Source organism: Magallana gigas, chromosome 2 (assembly GCF_963853765.1).
Source record: "Magallana gigas chromosome 2, xbMagGiga1.1, whole genome shotgun sequence".
NCBI classification, from domain to species: Eukaryota; Metazoa; Mollusca; class Bivalvia; order Ostreida; family Ostreidae; genus Magallana; species Magallana gigas.
Window position 1 is genome coordinate 22508237 of NC_088854.1, and position 20767 is coordinate 22529003.

Below are 20767 nucleotides of genomic sequence, written 5' to 3' on the forward strand. Positions count from 1 at the left end.
TTTAAATGGCTTTGTATTGAAATCGATTTTTCTTTCCCAGAGGTATTGTCCATTTAACAAAACGAACAATCTAATGAAATGCGAAGTGCATTTTCTTTCATCTTTTGTAGAGAATCTAACAGACCTTTAAAATGACTACATACCAATTCATTTTAATATTCCGGGTACTCTCGAGTTATCAACATGTAATACGTTTTAATTTTGTTGACGTATAAACATAAGACAAAAAATCATTAATTTTGTCTTGTTACAATACAAGTCCATTTATTTTAAAAGTAGTGTACCAAAAACACAGTAAAACTCCGAGGAAGTGTTTAAATATGCAGATTTATTACAATGATTCACGTATAACAAAATTAAATTTTACTGTAGATCGCCATTGCTGTACATGTAAATAGTGATCGCCTGTGCTTACTAAGCTAAATTTTTATGATAATTTGCATTCTATTGATGACCTTTATTACTTTCTAAAAAATGAATTGCACGAGTTCGATATCTAAAGAAAATTTATCAAGTAGGTGAGATGGACGCTTAGTGTAAAATAGCCGTATGTGATATTCATCTATATCTCATTTCTACCGAGGTTTTTATTCAGAACGTTTTGAAACAAAAGAAGTTACTCAAACACCTGTTTGCAAGTGTCACATCTTCATTAATGTCGCCATAATGCACTGTTTACTTGGTGGCAAGTTCTCAAATTGACATAACACCACCAAAAAAGCTTTCGAGTAATGACATACACACTTTTACTTTCAAAAAAATCGAACCTTTTATTTTAGTTTCTAAATCATCACGAATATCTGTCTCCATTACAAACAATGATGTAATTCGAAAATTTTGCAAAACGATTTGTAGAGATTTAAACTCGTCGGCCCCCGATCGTTTCCACGGCATAGACGACCAGCTACGAGCCATTGGAATGGCAAAGTTATATTACTGCAATTTTTTTTTTTTAAATCGATGCATAATTTAAACCCGTCAGCTGAAAAGAAGCCCGAACCCATGCATTATCCGTGGATTAACCCATTGTTAGTTTCGGCCAGGTTCACATATGTATTTTTTCTATTTGTGTATTAATAACAACAGATTATAGATCAATAAGGGTTGTGACACACACGGACGTATTTGTTTCAATGTTCACATGGATTTGGAGGTTATAAGCTGTATTTAACTGTATCTGGACCTGAAAAAACAAAACCATTAATTTTTCATTCGGGATTGAGAAATACGTAAAAACAATGACTTGAAAAACTAGTGAATATCTAGATTTTATTGTGTTTTTTTTTCAGTTTGTCGATTTTTCTTCTTTTAACTATGAGAAACGCATGACTTTGAAACGAAGAAGAAAAATGAAATATAGTTTTCCGTGGATCTCATTATTCATCCTTCTCATTTGCATCGGTTTATCAGGTATGTTTTTACGAATTAATATATTCAATATGCTGTATGTAAGTACGAAATACATATACATAATATGTTCAAGATGTAATTTGAATGAAATATGTACAAACGGTAAGATGAAAAAGAAAGCATTAGAGATAATCATAATGGTTCTCTGATGACCACAAGAAACGTGGCGTACTGTTGTTTTTTTTTTTTACGGAACAATCGACTTGTAAGCGCGGCCATGGACCGCGTAGAACCCCCCCCCCCCCCCCCCCCCCCCCGAATGTGTTTTAAGAGCCTAGGATTCGCTCTCAGAGTAACTGCTAAATCTATCACAAATAGATAAATATACGAGTAACTCAATATGTTAACGAACATTTAAGCTATATTTTTGTTGATGTTTTGGGGGGGTTTCGTTTGCATGAGTATATTTGGTTAACAATTTGTGATATTATAATTTCATGCATTTACTCAACTTGCTGAGGGTCTCAAAACAAGAAATTGAACTTGGAGTAACGATTATTTATTGATCCCTATCTACTCTAATGAAAATTCTTTTGATATTATATCTTAATGGGTGTTAAGAAGCTCTCTATACACAAATACGAACCAAAAAGGCACGATCTAACCCATTAGGCTTAACCTCTCACTTTTGTAGGGGTTAAATGAACTAGAACCCACGGGATTGCAATTAATCTTCAATCTTTACGCAACTAAACTGGAAACCAGAATTATAACTGAAATAGACAAAGCTGACTACAACGTAATGAAACCCCTCGTGTTTGAATATGTTAGGTCTGAATTATTAAAATATGCGGCTTAAACGATGATATCTAAGTCCCTCTTATGAAATTTCCGATTCAATCATTTTTTCTTTTATTACCTTCGGACTTTTAACTTTTGTGGAATTTTAAACATGATAGAACATGGATCAGTTTGAAAATTGAAATTTATTACCGGTCCTGTATAATCTGGTCCACATGCATTGCACGGGGGATCATCGACGTGTTTATCGGAATTCTTTTTCAATTACTTTGATAGAATATTTTCCTCTCCAAAATTATGTATGAAATCCATAGTAATACATGTATGTAACAGATAAACTTCGACGCTTATCGCTATCAACAGAACTAAATCGAAATGTAAAATAATCAATTCGTTGAAGTTAGTTAATAATGACGTTATGAAAACATTTTGATGCTCAATAAAGTCAATCCAAATTTTGTACGATTTCAAACAGTAATTGATTTAATTTCATAAACAAATACACTGAAACAGTCAGACAAAATGAGTATTGTTCCCTGGCTTAAGTGCTTATTCAACATTGATGAAATTCCCGTGTTCGTCAGCATCTATGGCGAATCTACATCCTATTAGCATCCAATATAAAAACGATCAGCGGACTGTAGCGAACACATTGGATATCAAATTCCATCTTGTACAAAAAGGAATCCATTGATTTTTTCTTTTACCGTCATCTTTTATTGAAATAGTTTTCGATTCTTCAATTGAAAAAGTCGCGCTTAGTTATAGATTGAAAAAGAAGCCCTTGCTTCAAGTCCTCGGCTTATCTTAGCCTTGATGACAGTATTGAACCGCATATCAATATTGGATGGTTTTTAAAAAAAATATTCTATAACTTACCACTGCTCAATCTTTTCTGGTTTTCTAGTTTTAGTTTAAGAGAGAGAGAGAGAGAGAGAGAGAGAGAGAGAGAGAGAGAGAGAGAGAGAGAGAGAGAGAGAGAGAGAGAGAGAGAGAACAGTTACATTTTGTTTGAAACTTTACTTGTGTTCAGGGTGAATAATCTACTGACATATGCTGAAGTATTGTAGTTATTTCCTATTTAAAGGGGCATGGTCTCACGATTTTGGTGAAATTTTATTTTCCTATTTTTATTATTTACAATGTTTTATGAATGCATTTCTAATGCTCAAGTGAAATTTGGGTGGCCGTCGATGAGTTTTAAGTGAGATACAGGGCTCACAATTCTTCGTCATGTAAACAAGGCTCGTGCCTTGTTTTTGTTTACATAGGTTCAATGTACCAGTAAAAATTCCTTTTCAGGATGATTTGTAAAAATTCTTATTAATTTTAAGCATAAATAAACAGTTCCTACCGATTGACACATTCATTTTAGGTCTAAAACTTGAATTTTCACTTCAACATTCAAAATGTAAACAAAAGCTTTGTTTACATAGCGAGGATTTGTAAGCTCTGTAACTCGTTTATAACTCAACAAATGTCACTCAAATTTTGATTGCCTATTAAAATACCTTACTAAAGCATTATAAACATTAAAATCGAAAAAAATAATTTTTGAACAAAATCGTGACCATGCCCCTTTAAGAAAAGCTGCGTTGATAACTTAGTAGGCACTTATACATGTATATTAATATCAAAGGGGAATTGAAAACCAGGTACACTAGAGAATTTTTCGTACCACCTGGAATTCATATTGATAGCCTTCAAATTTTGTCATTGAATGTGATACACATTTTATGTAAATATGCAATCTTCATAAATGCGCATTTTTTTATTTAACCCAAAATATGACCAACAATGACAATAAAAGGCTCTCACAAACTACTTGTATATCTTCGGAAATATTGCCATAGTGCGACCCCCTTCTCTTTTCTATGACCATAATGCACATTGATATTATATCTGATATCGAAGGCAGATTTACACACACTGGTGATTTTAAAGGATTAAGCAAACAGTCGATGTCTGTCTGCGTTGAATAGAAAATATCGAATGCAATAATGTCCTCCGTATATTACAAATATGAAATTCAAATTATCAAGATCATGTTTTTATGGAACTGAGACATTTTTGACTCCATAGAAAATTTGTCATAAAACAGCACAAAAGAAATTATTCATCGTTTTATGAAAAAGGCAGATAGAATTACTTTCCCGAACTTGTATGTGTCAAAAAATATCATTTCGGCGGAAATTGGCGGGAGAGAAAATTTTGATGTTAGTATTCTTGGGAAATACGGAAGATAATTTTACCACATTTTATGGAAACTTTTTTTCCCAATGGAATCTCTTTCATCATACGAAGATTGAAAAAATATTTTCTTTACAATGGTAAAAAATCATTTTGTTTTATTACTCATTTTCGAAGGAGAACTTTAAAAGCCATTAAAATACGATGAATGAAAATTGAAAGCCTATTTTGTCGACAGTGAAAAGACAATATTTTCCATTTTCTTTATTCTTTTATGAATATTTAAACGCTTTATAATTCAGTTATATTCCCCAAGAAGAAACCAATTAGTGTCAAACTAAAATCTATGCAATTTTATTAACATAAATTTTAAAAATGGTTTTATTAATAATATTCATTGTTGTATTATGCAATACCCGGCATGTATTTAAAAAATATCTTTTGAATGGTGATTCGTTTAATTTGTTTCCAGACGCAATATTAACCGAGTAAGATCAGCTTTTGAACCGATATTGAGTAGAAACATATTGAAAATTAATGCTGCAAATAACGTTTTAAGGAAGGAGTCTTTTCTGGTTTTCGACTTGTCAAACGTAAATTTAATTAATTGTTCATTAAATCAAGATGAAAGGAAATTAAAATAGCATATTTTTCTTTCTTTTTTACTATCATACAACTTGGCATAGAAAAATGTAATCAATGTTTAGAATGGAACAAGAACTATATTTTTGGCGTAATATTGGCGTAGGAAAATATCACATGTTGCGCAATTCAGAATTGCTGCAGATCATATATATATAATGAGTCTGTTTTAGCATTTTAAAAACAATAACAATAATGTTGGATTTTTTTTTTACTAAAGTGAACTAATAATATGATACTTGGGTTTCAGAATATGTTTTTAAAATATGATTTGCCTATCAAATAACATTTTTATAAGCTTTTTAAAGCGCCCATTTTATACATTGATTTTTGTGAAAAAATCACTAAAATCAGTTTTTCTCTCTAATGAAACGGTCAATATATTAGCTTTTTTGTCAATTTATATCTTTATATAAAGTCTTCATAATAATTAAAAATTAGAAATATTTTATTATTGGAAGCATAAAAAAATAATCAAAATTTCTTCAAAATTTAAGAAAATTAGAGGAAGTGCGGGCTAGGCAATATCAATTTTAGTATAAATATTTATTCCAATTTAGTAGTATAAGCTGATAGACACTCTCATGGTCTATGATTTCATTGAAGATTTGAATCTTCAAATCTTAAACAAATGTCTACAGAACTATAAAGAGCTACACTTATATTTATCACTCTTTACGTTGAGGAAAAAGGTAGTGACCTTGACCTGACCTTTATCCGAAAACAAAAAGGTCAAATTTAATTAAACTGATAGAATCATTAAGTAATATGATCCGTTTGACTGTGTCAAAATTTCATGCATTTCTTATTATAAGAAGTATGTTTGATAATGAAAAGACTCCTTCCTTAATATAAACATGTATTCTTTGATGTATTAAGTATTAAACGGAGTAGGCATTTTCGTCAACTTATTAATTAACATTCGCTTTTTAAGGGTATGTTTTACAAGGTTCAACATTAGGATTCTCCAATTAAACTTTTCCATAAACAACATGATTTAAAAAACCTTGTGGCAGACAATGGCAGTTTTTCGAATCCCTACATGGCAGATTTTATTAGTTTTACTTCATTGTACCGAAACAAAAGATTTGGTTATACAACGTACAATACCATTAAACACATGGGGGTATAGACATTTGAATGGTGGTCAGCTAAAAGGATTAAAACGCGTTCTTACAATAAAACTATCAGCTGCTATGAACTTTAAATGATATGACCACAGAGACTATGTTTGAAGTCTGAGTAAAGTAAAACAAAATGCTATACTCGTGTCTGAGTTTTCAAATTAACAATATCTTTAGCGCAATGACATAAAATATCGCTCAAAATATGGAAAACAAATTCAGTAGACAATTTTATTTAGCAGAATAAAAATAAAATGTTTTAGAATTCTATTGACTAATTTTTTTTTTTTTTTTTTTTTTTTTTTTGCTTTTCATGCAAACTGCTTCATAAGGTTTCGTTGGCTAATTTACACCGACTGAGGCTTTTGAATTTAGAAACATGTGTTATAATAAATGTATGAATGCTGGTTTTATTATCTTGCAGAGAGTGTCTGCACATTTCCAACAGAGATCGATGGTGACTGGTATAGTGCGTACAAAGGCAAATTGACATTCAACTCCACCCATCTGACGGGATACCCCATTTATATGTCTGCTGCCGTACAGTCGCTGGACTTCGAATGTTACATCAATTCAGGCAGAAAATACCTGCTGAGGTACTCAAACAAAATGATCATTTACATTTCATACAACAGTCATTTATTTTAAAAAAGTGACACAATATAAATGTTTAAAGTTATATAATTAAAGCGGTTGCTATACATGTCATAAATTTGTTGCATAAGATGCGCATTACGATGATATATCGATTTCAGAGTGTGCGGTAATCAATTTAACGTTCACGTATTTCGACACAATGAGTTATAAATCATAGCCAGTTCTTTCATGCAGAGACGATGCAAGGGATATAAAACCCACTTCAAATTTAAACATTTAAATTTACTAGCGATAAACTCGCGACCGCTCTCAGAAATTGAAGACGGCCCAAACCCGTTTAAATCTTAAAAAATAAGAGTACAAACAGAGAGGAGATCCATGTCTACATATTCGTACTAAGACTCCGTAATACCTACCATGAGACAGGTTAACAGGTGTCGGTCGCCAAGAGCATGCACAGGAGAACTGGAAGAAATGTGTTTGTCGTAAATCTAGAACATATTGTAATTATCTCATTAGACAGTGTAGATATGATACTCAAATAAGCCCCGTTCACTGCCCTTTTTGTAACAACCTTCTTTGTCAAGATGAAATAAATTATGATTAAAAATTTGAAATGATTATAAAGCTATTGAATTTTTTTCTTCTTCAGAAAATAGATCTAACACCAGTTTCAACGTAAATTTCACAATATAATTATATATCTACCAAGATAAGAAATTTTGCTTGAGAAATAAAAATCTAAGAGAAATCTGAATTTTTAAAGAAACTGCTTTTTTGACTTGAGAAAGAAATGAGTCGGAAGACAGACCTAGAGATATTTTAGGAATTGTAAAAATCAGCCCCTGTCTCTTATTAACAAAAAAAGCACTTATATTAATAGAATCATTCATTATTACGAGTGTGGGATAGTGAAATTCCACCGAGGGGACAAGATTCACTGTCTAGGACGAGGCTATGCCGAGTCCTAGACCGTGAATCTTGGCCCCGAGGTGGAATTTCACTATCCCACACGAGTATATAATGAATGATTATTTTTCTCGCATTATATTAGCTTAAAAAATGATGTTTGACAACTTTCTGTTATGACGTTCAAAAGATTACTTTCGGTTTATCCCTCCGCGTGCTTCAAATAGTGCAAGTTAAATGAAAGCATACGACAGTTTTTTCAATTAAAATATGAAAAATTGTAATTAATTATGCAACACAATTACTTAATGGATAATCTCAATGCACTATTTTGCATTTCCCTACAGCAGACAACGTTTGTTTACGTTTTAAAACAGCGTAGTTATACACAGTGTAAGACAGAAAAATCTCACACTGCTGTCTCACACCGGACAAACCGATCTCACACCGGTGATAATGCGAGAAAGTTATATCATCGACAAACTATATTTCCTTGTTTCAATTCTGCAGCTTAATTATCTTTTCAAGCACATATAAAATAAATTGCAATTGTTTTTATTTGCAGAGCAACTTCCACGGCGCTTGTGTTCGGTCAATATATTCGAGGCTATATATGCCTAGAGTTATGGAGAGTGTCCAGTACTAAGTATTACTACTACCATGGGACAAGTAAGTTATTAAAAAGATAACGTTATGTACATCAAATATGACATATATATATTTTAACGATCGACATCTTTTTGTTATCAAAAGAAACGTCATAGAAATTGAATCAATTATAAGTATATACCAATACATATGTCATTGATTATTACATCTACATAAATCCACCCAACAGTAGATAAAAAAATATATTGTTATCTACAACAAAGGTATAAGTTTTACCAACAATGACAATGTGTTTGGACGTGTGGATGCCATAACGGTAGACACGACCCTCGGGTGTAACGAGCCCGAACCATATTCTGCTGGATCTTTTATAACATTAGTCAAGGATGGTATGCTTCTCATTGCCTTATACCAGCATCTGAATTTAAATGTGACCTCACACTCACGTGTAAATATGTTTCAGATTTTGATTTGATTTGCAGACTTTGTCTTACACTGATTTTTTATACGACCTCTTCACTTTATAACACAGAATCAAAGTGATTGATTACTGATATGAATGTTATTCACAAAAGTTTACCTCCAAGCAGTTTGACCTTCTACAGGGACATACTACTGCAACTAAAGGGTTGGATTTAGAAAGCTTAAATGACACTCACACAAAATCAGTGATGTTTATTCCCTCACGAGGGGATCAGTTCTACACTGAACAATGGCGATGGGAAATACCGTCTATTAAGTAACTTATCTGTATATTTTTATCATACTTTAGCAATAAGTTCTACAAACCAAGACCATGTTAAGGGATATATCGATAGCGTTGCCGTGGGAACAATGGAGACTGTGTGTGACATTGAAGAACCTTACAACATAACGTCTTTTATAACTATAGTCAAAGATGGTAAAATGTTCGGCACTTTATAGCTCTAAATATGCTTACCTATTTTGTGTTGTGATTACGTGTACATTTGTGCAATATTATATATTTATACGTATATAGCTTGTTGTTTTTATTCTGCTATTCCTTGGGCGTTCGTTTCCTTCTTGGCGTAAGCTCCATTCCACTTATTTTGCTGAATATTTTAGAAACCTTTAAATTACATGCATTAAAATGAGACTCTCTTTTTGCGACACTGCTCTAGAAATAGCAATACATGTATGATAACATGTGATAAAAATAAACGTAAAGTATAGGGTCTTGTTTTAATTCAGAGATATGTCCCTCTAGTATTAAGATCTGCACACTTTGTCCACCGCTTTTGTTTTGGACATAATTGTGGAGGTTGTCATTTGTTGTGTATATTTGATGTTGTATCTTTGGCACTGCATTATGATTTTGTGACATTTTTTCCGTTCCTTTGTTTGACACCTAAGTTTTACTTGTTTTACTTGCTATATTTTGTCAGCCTTCACTTTGAACGAAACGCACATGCACAATTAATCACTAGCAAACTCAAGGTGAGATGTTTTTATTTGTACCAATTTTTTTTTTATGTCTAGTATGTTTGAAGCATGCAATATTACCACTATGAAATTTCTGAATTTTTTTAAATTAAAGAGATATAATTTTTTTTTTACATAACCTTTACTAAGTATTTAAATCAATGAAAATATAATCAGAAAATCAAGAAACCAATAATTTTTGTTGGAATATATTTTTCTGAAATATATTTGTCTGTATTTTCCGTGTTCAATAGTAATTTATATAATGATGACATTACTTATTTTTGTTTATTCATTATATGAATCTTGGAAAGAGTCATCATATGTTAAGGATGTTTTTTCATCGTTAGGAACTATTACGACCGGAGACTCTGAAGCCACGTGCGCGACAAGCCTTTTGTCCTCATACAATTCAGTTACGATATCTGACTCAACAGGCAGTACAACGTGTTCGAGTACGGCTATGGATGGATGTGCGGACAGAACAGAGATGAGATACACATACGATGCAAGCTGCGGATCTACCCTCAAATTCTCAAGTCAGTTTAATTGCGAATTTGATCTATCTCTCATGGTCATCTTCATTTTTTTCTCTTCTTTGCTTTAATTCTTTATTTATCAGCAACTATCTTAAATCACATTAAATATTAATGTAAGTGCAAACACTTTGGGCTTCATAGTATATGAATACTATTACAGCCGATGGATTTTGGACATGTATGAGGAGTGTTTCGAGTGGTGGCTACACGTATCTTTCGGTCTGGAACAACGATTCATCAGTCACAGGCTCCACGACATATACCTTCTCATCAGGAGTCAACTACCAATTTGCCTGCCTTGTGAGTTTCATTCTGATGAAATAAGTATTAAGGATTTAAAGAATGGTTAGAGGATCTTTTATTCTTCAATTTGGCAGCCCTTAGAGAGTATTTGTTCTAGTTCTTTAGTAAAATAACTCTGTCAGGTATCAAAGTTTGAGAGAAAACTACCAATTAAGTATAAAATGGATGAGGAACAATATTTATACATTGTTTTATTAAAGGTAATAAGTGGGTCTTCGGCCACCATGTTTCCAAACTATTGTTCCGACAGCAGCCAGACACCCACGACTGTGTCTTCACCGGGCTTGAAGATATCATTTTCAGGGGTAACACAAACATGTTGTAAGTAACCATACGAAAATCATACAACGTAGGGCATTGTGTGGTTTTTAATTTTTTCTGATAAAAAATAAAACGACTCATATGATTGAAATAGAGTCGACTTTTTATTTTTTTATTAAAGAAATGCGAGTAGATTCAATATTTTCCGATATGACAAATAAAGACGACTTTATTTTAAAGTGTTTTTCACTATTTTTGACAAATAAACTGGCACCAGGGGCTATATTTGTGGGATAATGTTTGTTTTCTATTCCTATTAAATACAGCAATGTCTGAAACTTGCAAATGCTAAGCTCCCGTTCTTTGTTTTATAGATGAAGAAGTAGAGGGAGGGTCTAGCGCCGTTTATTACATCACCATAGTACTAGGTTCCCTGTTCATCATAGCACTTGTTATACTGGTCATCATACTATGTAAGAAAGGATACTGTCCGCCACAGAAATGCAAGAAGCAACAGCGACCGAATTCTCCAGAAAGCACGGTGGAGCAGGGTGAACACGTGACCAACACTGTCTTCAAGGTGAACAAGTTGGATCCAATCCCAGGATTCAAAGCAAAGAGACCTCTTCGAATTGGACCCATCGTAGAGCCTAACCTTGATGTTCTTCCCAAGGTCGAGCCTCTGTATGCCCTGACCAACAAAAAGGACACCAGTAAACCCGCTAAACGAGGTTCGCTTGGCAGTATTTTTACTTGTGATATTTCTGCATTCTTAGTTGATCGACATATTCCGCCTACAGAGGAAACTGTTAAACAATAAATTGATATTTTACTTTTAACATAATATATCAATTTTAAAAGTAATTTATGTTACAGTATTATATGAGGAAAAAATCTATAATCTATGCAAGTTATTATATATACATGTTTATTTGTCTCCATTAATTGTAGAGTGATAATAATGTCTTGTATCATTTTCTGTGTGATATTTTTTTGTACTAACGTCTTCTACAATGTTTCTTACCCAACTAACTTGCGTGGTTTTATGTAGCTTTATCATCTAATACTTTGTAATTTTTGATGCTGTTAGAAAATTCGTTATTTCACAAATAACCATCAGTTTTCAATTTCAAAAAGTTTCTTAGAGCTATCTGTACTCAAATGTTATGATGTCTTCTTTCACATTTAGTAGTGTTTGCTGTTCACATGTCTGTATTCAACGTAGATTTCACTTCATTGCATATTAACAAAGCACTAATTGTCAGATAATGAATCACCGGAATGTTTTTGGGGAAAATGATCATCAAGTTTCCGCAATTGTGGTTTCCTCAGAAAAAAGAGGGAAAGTGAAAAAAGGTACCTGTACGGGAGTCGAGAGAACAAGAGAATTTGCAACCTTCCGCCAATCCCTGTTAAAATAAAACGGTTAACGGTGAAAATATATCCCTTGTTTTGATTGACCGGCTCTTTTCCACTGACCTCTACAAAAAATTAGATTCTTGATAATCACACCACCCACCTCGAATGCCCTACCCTGTAAAATCAAGCGAACCCGCAATTATCTCTATCTGTATCTATATTGTAGGACTGAGGGAGATTTACCGCTCCGACGATCGCTTTCTGTACCACTCGTACGATCAGTTGTATCGCTCATTTGAAAAACTGTACTATTCTGCAGAGTCTGTTTATTACCCAGAGGCCATACCTGAAACCCCCACCAACGCGAACATACCCGAGGCTGTTAGTGAAAATCCCAACTATTAGCTTGGCTATAAAATTATTTGAACTTCCAATGGAGTTTCTGTAAAATGAAAGCCCAGAATGTCTTTCCAGTATTTTTTTTTGTTTTAAGGATTCATAGATCATTGACTTTTTTTGTATGTAGTGGCGTGATTTGTAGTTCCATGAAAAGAACAAAATATGTATATAGCAAGTAGAATACCTTGTGTGTTTTACAAAATATAATTTGTGTTCTATAGTTTGTTTTAATTAAGCAGCAATTTGTATAAGGTTAATGACTGTAAAATGTCTGTGATATTCTGACTGTGATTAAAAAATTGTGATATGTATCATTTGTGAACAAGGCAATAAATTTCGTTCACAGCACAAGTATTTATTTAGCACACAACTATTGAATAACATCACATCACAAACTTCATTGTGTTTTATGTTTTAACATCACGAAGCAAAGAAATTTGTAAATGTAGCAGTTCACAGTACATAGAATAAAAACACACACATTTAAAATCACGGTGAGTTCTGTGCTACTCTGCTTTCTAGCTTTTTAAACTTAACTTTTTAAATGTTAATGTTCGTATTAAGCTTTAAAGAGATACTTATTTTTGTAGAAGCCGATACCATCTCGGTTGAGAGTGCTGAAGACGAGGATAACCCATTCACATTCTACAATATTGCCAAGTTTATTCTTCTTCCAAAAATCAGTTCCAAAAAGAGTTTCGATGTTGGCGCTCTGGCGGATCCCAAACGAAACACTCTACATGATGTATTAGAAATGAAGAAAACGAAACTAAAACAGGAAACCAAAGCCTCTGAAGATAATCCGAATAATGAAAACACTAAAAAGGACAATGATTCTAAAGAGAAGAAAGGGGAACAGTACAAGGAAGAAAATGAGAAGAAAAATCCTAAAGACAAACCGAAACTTACTAAACAAAACTCAAAGGAACCCAAACCTGGAACTACAAAACGTAGAATGTCGAAAAAATGAGTTTAAAGTCTTTTTAAAGGAACAATTTTCATTATACCTATATTTTGTCAAAATATGGTTATATCACGTATGGCTGAGTGATACTCCCATCTGGCACGTCTCTGGTGCCACATAGAACTGTGTATAAAATACTGTCCTAATTATTGTCTTCTTGTTTTTGTTTACTGTTTTACAAGAAGACAAGTTGGTGCAATTGTGGAGAGGATGAACAACTGCTGGATCCGTTGAATACGATTGATTTATATGGCATGAACATATTGTGTTTATGATTGCAATGAAAATGAAATCAAATATATGAGTCAGACGTGTTAGTATGAAACTATGTTGTTGCTTCCACGAACCCTTCCGTCCTAATTATTGACTTATATGTTATATGTTTGTCTATTTAATAAACAGACCATTGAATTGTTTTCTTATTACTGATTTTACTTTGTAAAATAAATTAAATAAAGAGATATTCATTCAAATAATTCTCTTATGGATTGATTTGTTTTTATACGCAAAAAAAAATCATATGTTATGATACACATGTAATCAATTTCAAGGATTGTGTTATAAGAGACGTCAAATAATTATTAGATAACATTTAGTTTCATTTCCTTGAATTTTGTTAATGTGTCATTACTTAGTACAAATCGATATTAAATATTTATTAATTACGCTCATTGCATGTATTTATCTAATCAAAGTTACTTAGTGTTACAAGAACTATACAAATTTTTGCTGAAAGCCTATTACGTAGCTGCTGCGGTCAAACTAAGTATAGATGTACAAGTACATGCATGTACATGTACTTGCATTTTACACATTTAAATATTTACATTAGAGTAGAAGAAAAGAAAAAAAAGGTTTTAATAAAAGACTTAAAAATGACGTCTAATAAATAAGTTTACAGTAAAAAAAATATATCGTCAAATTGTTATTTGTGTTTAATTCATCACGTTTTGTTAAGAACATGACTGTAGTAATGTAGTTAAATCGATTGCAAGCACAAGAAAGTTAAGGGTGAATGCAATCTTTTCGCCATTTATATTTGTATTATAATTAAACAAAGAGAACAATCAACAAACTGCAAACCGTTTACTTAATACTGATTATTTTAATCCGCTCAATGGATACCAAGGCCCGTGTTTCTTCTCCTAAGATTGACTACATAAGACCCTCCACGGATATTTTACTGTGTATTACTGTATAAGTAAAGGTACGTTTTCTTAGTTGTATGAAGAAATGAAAAAACAGTTTATACCATGTGTTAATTGAATTTGAAGTTTATGAAGCTTTTCGTTCAAATCAAAAATCGCTTGCTCTACTGATTGCCACGACTCGCATTATTTCCCACCCTGGGAAATGCCGTTGGGTGTACTTCGGGTAAGGTAGGGGTCAGAGAGACGATGGGAAACTCCCACCCTAGGGACTTGAGATCAGGAGCCATCCTCTCCAACAGATCAACGGCCTACACAAACTCCATCGGTGAGAGAATTTTGTTTAAGTACAGAATGATAATTGAGTAATGTAGTGTGTGTTTGTATCTTTATTATCGTTCGTGCATTTATTAAATAAATAGTCTTTGATATGTTAACGCTAGACTGTTAACGCTAGATGGAAACAATATTGGTATACACAACTTAAATAAAGTGGTTGTGTTAATAAAATTTAACATTAAGTTTTTAGGTGTTGATTGAATGTAAACACCGATGAATTCACACAGGATGAAGCTCTGCCATCCAGTCAACTGGATGTTGTATTAAAGGTCTGGAAAATTGACTGAATAGCATAGCTATGCCATTCAGTCACTTTCAAGTTATCTTTCTGTTGACAGAATAACAGAATGACAGAGTGCCATCCTGTGTCATCAGCAATGCATGTGTAACGTGTTTTGGGTTCGGTGATTGAGACCAGTCTGGGGAATGTGTTTATTTAACAATCATATATGAATACCGGCATAAAACGATCACAAAAACTACGAGTCAATATATACAGATATAGTTGTAAGGATGACCTATCCTTAAGCATGCAAAACAAATAATTCACAAGTTATTTATAAGGGATGGGGCTTGATGATCTGTGGGTTATAACCCGGGGCTCTATCCGAGGCACAGGTCTCAGCCTCGAGACCTGCGAGATCTGTCCTGATAAGGCTCTATGCCTATATCACATGTACAGGGCTGTATCTCTGTAGCCGACACAAGCTGCAGCCAGGTACACTCAGTTAATAAAATACGAGTAAATATTAACGCTCTATTTAAAGATTAACCCAATACGAACACTGTGCAGTCGTATTAACGTACCTACTCCTTCGACAGCCGAACACAGAATCAGCTCTTCTCTCGAGTGTGCTCTGATATATAGTAGTGTCATCCGGACTATCCTCGCACATTACCATTAGCATCAAAGATAACACCCGTATGACATAAAAATTATCTGAACCCCAAACCCGATCATTTGTTACATAACCCACGCCTCATTGCTTCATGCGTCCTCGCATGACGAAACGATAACAGATATTTTTTTTTATTTTTTTTTTTATCTAAAAAGGATGACGTATCAAACATGAATAATGTACAGAATGAGTGATGGATGTATAGCACCTTCTTGGGGATGAACATGAATAAGCATACATACACATGCAAATAACAAAAATGTAAAATGAAACAAAATGTTTGACAAACACAGTACAGCTACAATGTTTATAAGTATCTACAAATCAAACAGTTCTTCACTTTCTTTGATTCTCTTAATTTTCTGCCCATTTTCATGGTATTTGGTGATGGTGATCTCCTTCACTCTGCGATGATAGCCCTCTGTTTGAGTAGATTCATCTACCATGATCTTGGATAGGACAGGATCCAGGTTGTCAGTTTGAATCCCAAACTCCACACTTTTCTTCGACACGGTTTCTTCAACAACGCCAAGGTTGGTTCGTTTAGACGAAAACACTGGACTTGGCGCTGTTCTTTTTCGAATCACTCTTCCTGAGATGAAGTCATCCTGAGAGGTTGATGGTAAAGCTTCCATCTCTTTTTCTGCGAGTTCAGTCCGAACCTCGCCGAGTTGAACTTCGGGGTCCACGTCCCAGTCACTGTCGTCTTCCTGATCATGACTTGTGTCCTTACAAGAAAGGTCTAAAATGCTTAATGAAAGTGACAACAGCCAAAAGCTCCTTTCTGGTGACGCAGTACTTCTTTTCTGATTTACTCAGGACTTTACTTCCATACGCCACAACCCTTTCTTGGCCATCTTGCAGTTGTGAAAGAGCAGCACCCATAGCATACTGACTCGCATCTGTATCTAATATGAACGGCTTCGTAAAGTCTGGATGCGTGAGAATATGCGCTGATATCAATCTATCTTTGAGGAGTTGAAATGCGTCCTGGCATTCGTCAGTCCACTTGAATGGAACAGACGCCTCTGTAAGTTTATGTAAGGGTTGAGCGATTCGAGCAAAGTTAGGGATAAACTTTCTGTAATAACTGGAAAGACCGATAAAAGAGCGCACCTGTGTCTTGTTTACTGGCTCTGGCCAATGTTTAACAATCTCTACCTTCTCAGGATCAGTCTCGATCCCCTGTTCCGAGATGATATGCCCCAAGTATTTCACCTGTCGAGCAAACAACGAACACTTCCTTGCCTTCAGCTTCAGTCCAGCCGCAAGAAGCTTTTCGAACACAAGTTCTAAATTTTGCAGCATGTCATCAAATGTCTTTCCATAAACGATTATATCATCAAGATATATAAGACAAATCTGCCATTGTAAGCCAGCCAGCACAGTCTCCATCAATCGTTCAAACGTGGCTGGGGCATTGCACAACCCGAACGGCATTACGTTGAACTCATATAGACCCTGTCGGGTGACAAATGCCGTCTTTTTCTTATCCTCTGGATCTAGCTCTACCTGCCAATACCCAGCATTCAGGTCCAAAGTACTGAACCATTTGGCGCCTCGTAGTTGATGCAGAGACTCGTCAATACGAGGTAATGGGTAGGCATCCTTCGTTGTTATACTATTTAGACGTCTGTAATCGACACAGAACCTTGTGGATCCGTCTTTCTTCTTTACAAGCACGATTGCTGCTGACCACGGGCTCTGAGAAGGTTCTATGATACCTCTTCTTAGCATGTCAGATACGTGATTTTGTACCTCTTCTTGCATATGAAACGGCAGACGCCTGGGTGCTTGTTTAATTGGTGCATTGACACCAGTCTCTATCTTGTGTCTGACCTTGGCGGTTCGGCCTACATCTTCATCTGTCTCTGAAAATAGAGCTGCGTACTTCAAAAGAAGAGCCTTTGCTTTCATGACATCATCTTTATCTATATGACTTGTGCTGCTAATGAATAGCTCTTGCAAATGAGCCGGCAACTCTCTGTTCACATCCAAGTCTCTATTTCCCTCTGACACCAAAGAAAGAACCTCATCAACAGCATGTAACTTCCCAACAACAGTACCTGGGTAGATGGTCTTGCTATCATCCGAAATATTCATGATACGGAGCGGAATAGTGTCCTGTCTACGGACAAGTGTTTTAGCCAGCATACATGAATTCTGAAACTTTTCAGAGGGTTCTATCAGTCCAGCTTTGGTTGGAAGTCCTCCATCAGAACTTGCACGTATTTGCCCTTCAACTACCAGTTCTGATCTAGGCGGTACAGTCACTCGGTGAATAATGGCCACCTTATAATAGCTCGCTGACCCCTCAAGCTGAATCGGGTGTTCGATACCAGATATTGATATCTGATGCATCCTCATGTTAATGACGGCCTCATGCCTCACTAGGAAATCTAGTCCAAGTATCCCATCTACTGTCAAGTCTGCGACAATCATTTCTTGCTGTAGGGCAATGCCATTCAATGTAAAATCTACTGGAGTTCGCCCAAGCACTCGTAGTACTGAACCAGTAGCTGATAGTACATCCCGTTCTACCTCAGTCAACGCGTGATTTGCATCCCTTTTAATGTTCTCATAACAAATTGTGGATAGCAATGATACAGTAGCACCTGTATCAACCAATAGGTAAGCATCCATCCCATGTATGCGAGCAGTGACATAAACCCCTTTTTCATTTATAGAGTGTACTACTCTTGAATACTGATCACTAGAACATTGGTTTTTCTGGAAACTTGTATCAGTTTTGGGATTCGTTTCTCTTGTACTATTAACTTGTGTTAATTTGTCATCAGACCCCTTATTCAATTGTGGGCAATCTTTTCTCAGATGCTTGTCGGATCCACATTTATAACATTTCCTCGTCCGGTTACTATCCCTTGCATGTGTTTCCGGGCGAGGCATGCGTCTCTGGCTTTGAGACTGAAACTTCCATTGTTTCAAATCTCTCATATCGCGCTGTAACGACCGCATGTTTTTCTCGACGGTCTCTATAAAATTATCGAGTTTTGAAGCTTTGGACGAGTCTTCAGTATTTTCACTCATTGTCCGGACAGCATCTGTGTGGCGATTCTCTGCCCTATAATATGCTTCCAGCTCAACAGCTCTCTGTATTGCGTCATTCAAGTTTATGGGTCTAGCCTGCTTTATCTTAAGACGCATTTCCGAGTTATGTAGCCCATCTAAGAACTGTTCAGTAGCTAGTATTTCCCGAACATCATCGGGGGCTGTCGGGTAAGCTAAATTCACGAGTCTCCTTATGTCCTGTCCCATCTCCGGTAAACTTTCAGAAGCCTTTTGTCTCCTTTCCCTCAGCTGTGCTCTGTATAGCTCAGTTTGATTCATAGGGGCGAATCTATCTTGCAAGGCCTTCACTAATTTCCTATAGTTCTGTCTCTCGTCTCTGGGCTGATTTCCTAACACACCTTGTGCTAGTCCCCTCAGGGATGCAGCCAAATATAGCCCTTTCTCAGTCTCTGTCCAGTCATTCAAAAGACAGACTGATTCAAAATGGGACAGATAATCATTCCATAAACCGGATCCGTCGTATGTTGCAGGTTTTACAAAGTTCCGAGATCGGACCGGTCCAGGATTCGTATTACTTGTTCTTGGGTTTGCGTTGTTCTGCACTGGCGGCCGGTCACTAGGTACAGGATCCTCATCATCACACAAGCACACATCTCCAGACACATAGCCACTCACACTATCTCTCCGTCTCACGTACGGGGTACTGGTACTCATGCCTGGTCTGGGTCTCCGGCCTCGGCCTGGAGAATTCGTAACCCGTAGAGAGTCATGTATCTCTCTACTGAGCCGATTTATTTCCCCCTCTAAATATTCTACATCGGCGTGTAAATCGCGCACGCTCATAATTAATATTATATTAACAATTTGTAGAAAACAATTGACTGATCAAAATCCCGACGCTGCCACCAATTTTGTAACGTGTTTTGGGTTCGGTGATTGAGACCAGTCTGGGGAATGTGTTTATTTAACAATCATATATGAATACCGGCATAAAACGATCACAAAAACTACGAGTCAATATATACAGATATAGTTGTAAGGATGACCTATCCTTAAGCATGCAAAACAAATAATTCACAAGTTATTTATAAGGGATGGGGCTTGATGATCTGTGGGTTATAACCCGGGGCTCTATCCGAGGCACAGGTCTCAGCCTCGAGACCTGCGAGATCTGTCCTGATAAGGCTCTATGCCTATATCACATGTACAGGGCTGTATCTCTGCAGCCGACACAAGCTGCAGCCAGGTACACTCAGTTAATAAAATACGAGTAAATATTAACGCTCTATTTAAAGATTAACCCAATACGAACACTGTGCAGTCGTATTAACGTACCTACTCCTTCGACAGCCGAACACAGAATCAGCTCTTCTCTCGAGTGTGCTCTGATATATAGTAGTGTCATCCGGACTATCCTCGCACATTACCATTAGCATCAAAGATAACACCCGTATGACATAAAAATTATCTGAACCCCAAACCCGATCATTTGTTACACTATATGTAACTCTTTCTTCTACAGGTTACGAAACGGTGTCCATTTGTAGTGACAGCGACTCAGACCTTCCTTTCCGTTTTAGTTTTACGAGACTTGCTAACCTTCCACCCTTGCCCGGTGTCCATCCTTTGGACTACAAGGCCTATCTCAACACCTCTACTATCTCTACTGTCAGCACCAAACCGTCAAAAACAGGAAGGAATCCTGGGCGCCAAACCAAGTTTCATTTACCCATGATTCCGAGCCACACTCATCAAATGAATACTGGGGGTTTGGTTACAGTGAAGGAAAAGACCAAGGAGAAAAAGTCGAACAAAAACAGTAGGAAAAAGCAAAAGGGGTCTAGAAGAAAAAGAAGAACTT

The 20767-nt window shown here is 35.4% G+C and overlaps 1 protein-coding gene and 1 long non-coding RNA gene across 5 annotated transcripts; both read left to right on the forward strand.

The window, feature by feature from the left end:
- The first annotated feature begins 891 nt into the window (after positions 1 to 891).
- LOC105321884 (uncharacterized) lies at positions 892 to 13911 on the forward strand. Of its 4 annotated transcripts, none has more exons than XM_011420366.4 (10): positions 892 to 1028; positions 1290 to 1410; positions 6532 to 6703; positions 8179 to 8282; positions 8995 to 9123; positions 10016 to 10204; positions 10365 to 10504; positions 10708 to 10828; positions 11143 to 11499; positions 13117 to 13911. In XM_011420366.4, exons 2-10 carry the CDS (start codon positions 1326 to 1328, stop codon positions 13494 to 13496), a joined length of 1677 nt encoding a protein of 558 aa, XP_011418668.3. In that variant the 5' UTR covers positions 892 to 1028; positions 1290 to 1325; the 3' UTR covers positions 13497 to 13911. The 4 variants fall into 4 exon arrangements, with proteins under 4 accessions (XP_011418668.3, XP_065931705.1, XP_065931707.1 ...); XM_066075633.1 differs by lacking the exon at positions 892 to 1028 and adding an exon at positions 1127 to 1153; XM_066075635.1 differs by lacking the exons at positions 892 to 1028; positions 8995 to 9123 and adding exons at positions 1127 to 1153; positions 8486 to 8611 and having other exon boundaries at positions 13117 to 13910.
- A 491-nt stretch (positions 13912 to 14402) lies between these two features.
- Positions 14403 to 20765, forward strand: LOC109617857 (uncharacterized). Its single transcript, XR_010710887.1, has 2 exons — positions 14403 to 14966; positions 20429 to 20765. It is a non-coding gene; the product is annotated as an uncharacterized lncRNA (long non-coding RNA).
- Positions 20766 to 20767: the final 2 nt, after the last annotated feature.

Excerpts from the sequence above, each read along its gene's own strand:
- LOC105321884 (XM_066075633.1), top strand. Across the intron at positions 6,704-8,178 it reads GGCAGAAAATACCTGCTGAG|AGCAACTTCCACGGCGCTTG; the intron begins GTACTCAAACAA and ends TTTTATTTGCAG. Across the intron at positions 10,205-10,364 it reads ATCTACCCTCAAATTCTCAA|CCGATGGATTTTGGACATGT; the intron begins GTCAGTTTAATT and ends ATACTATTACAG.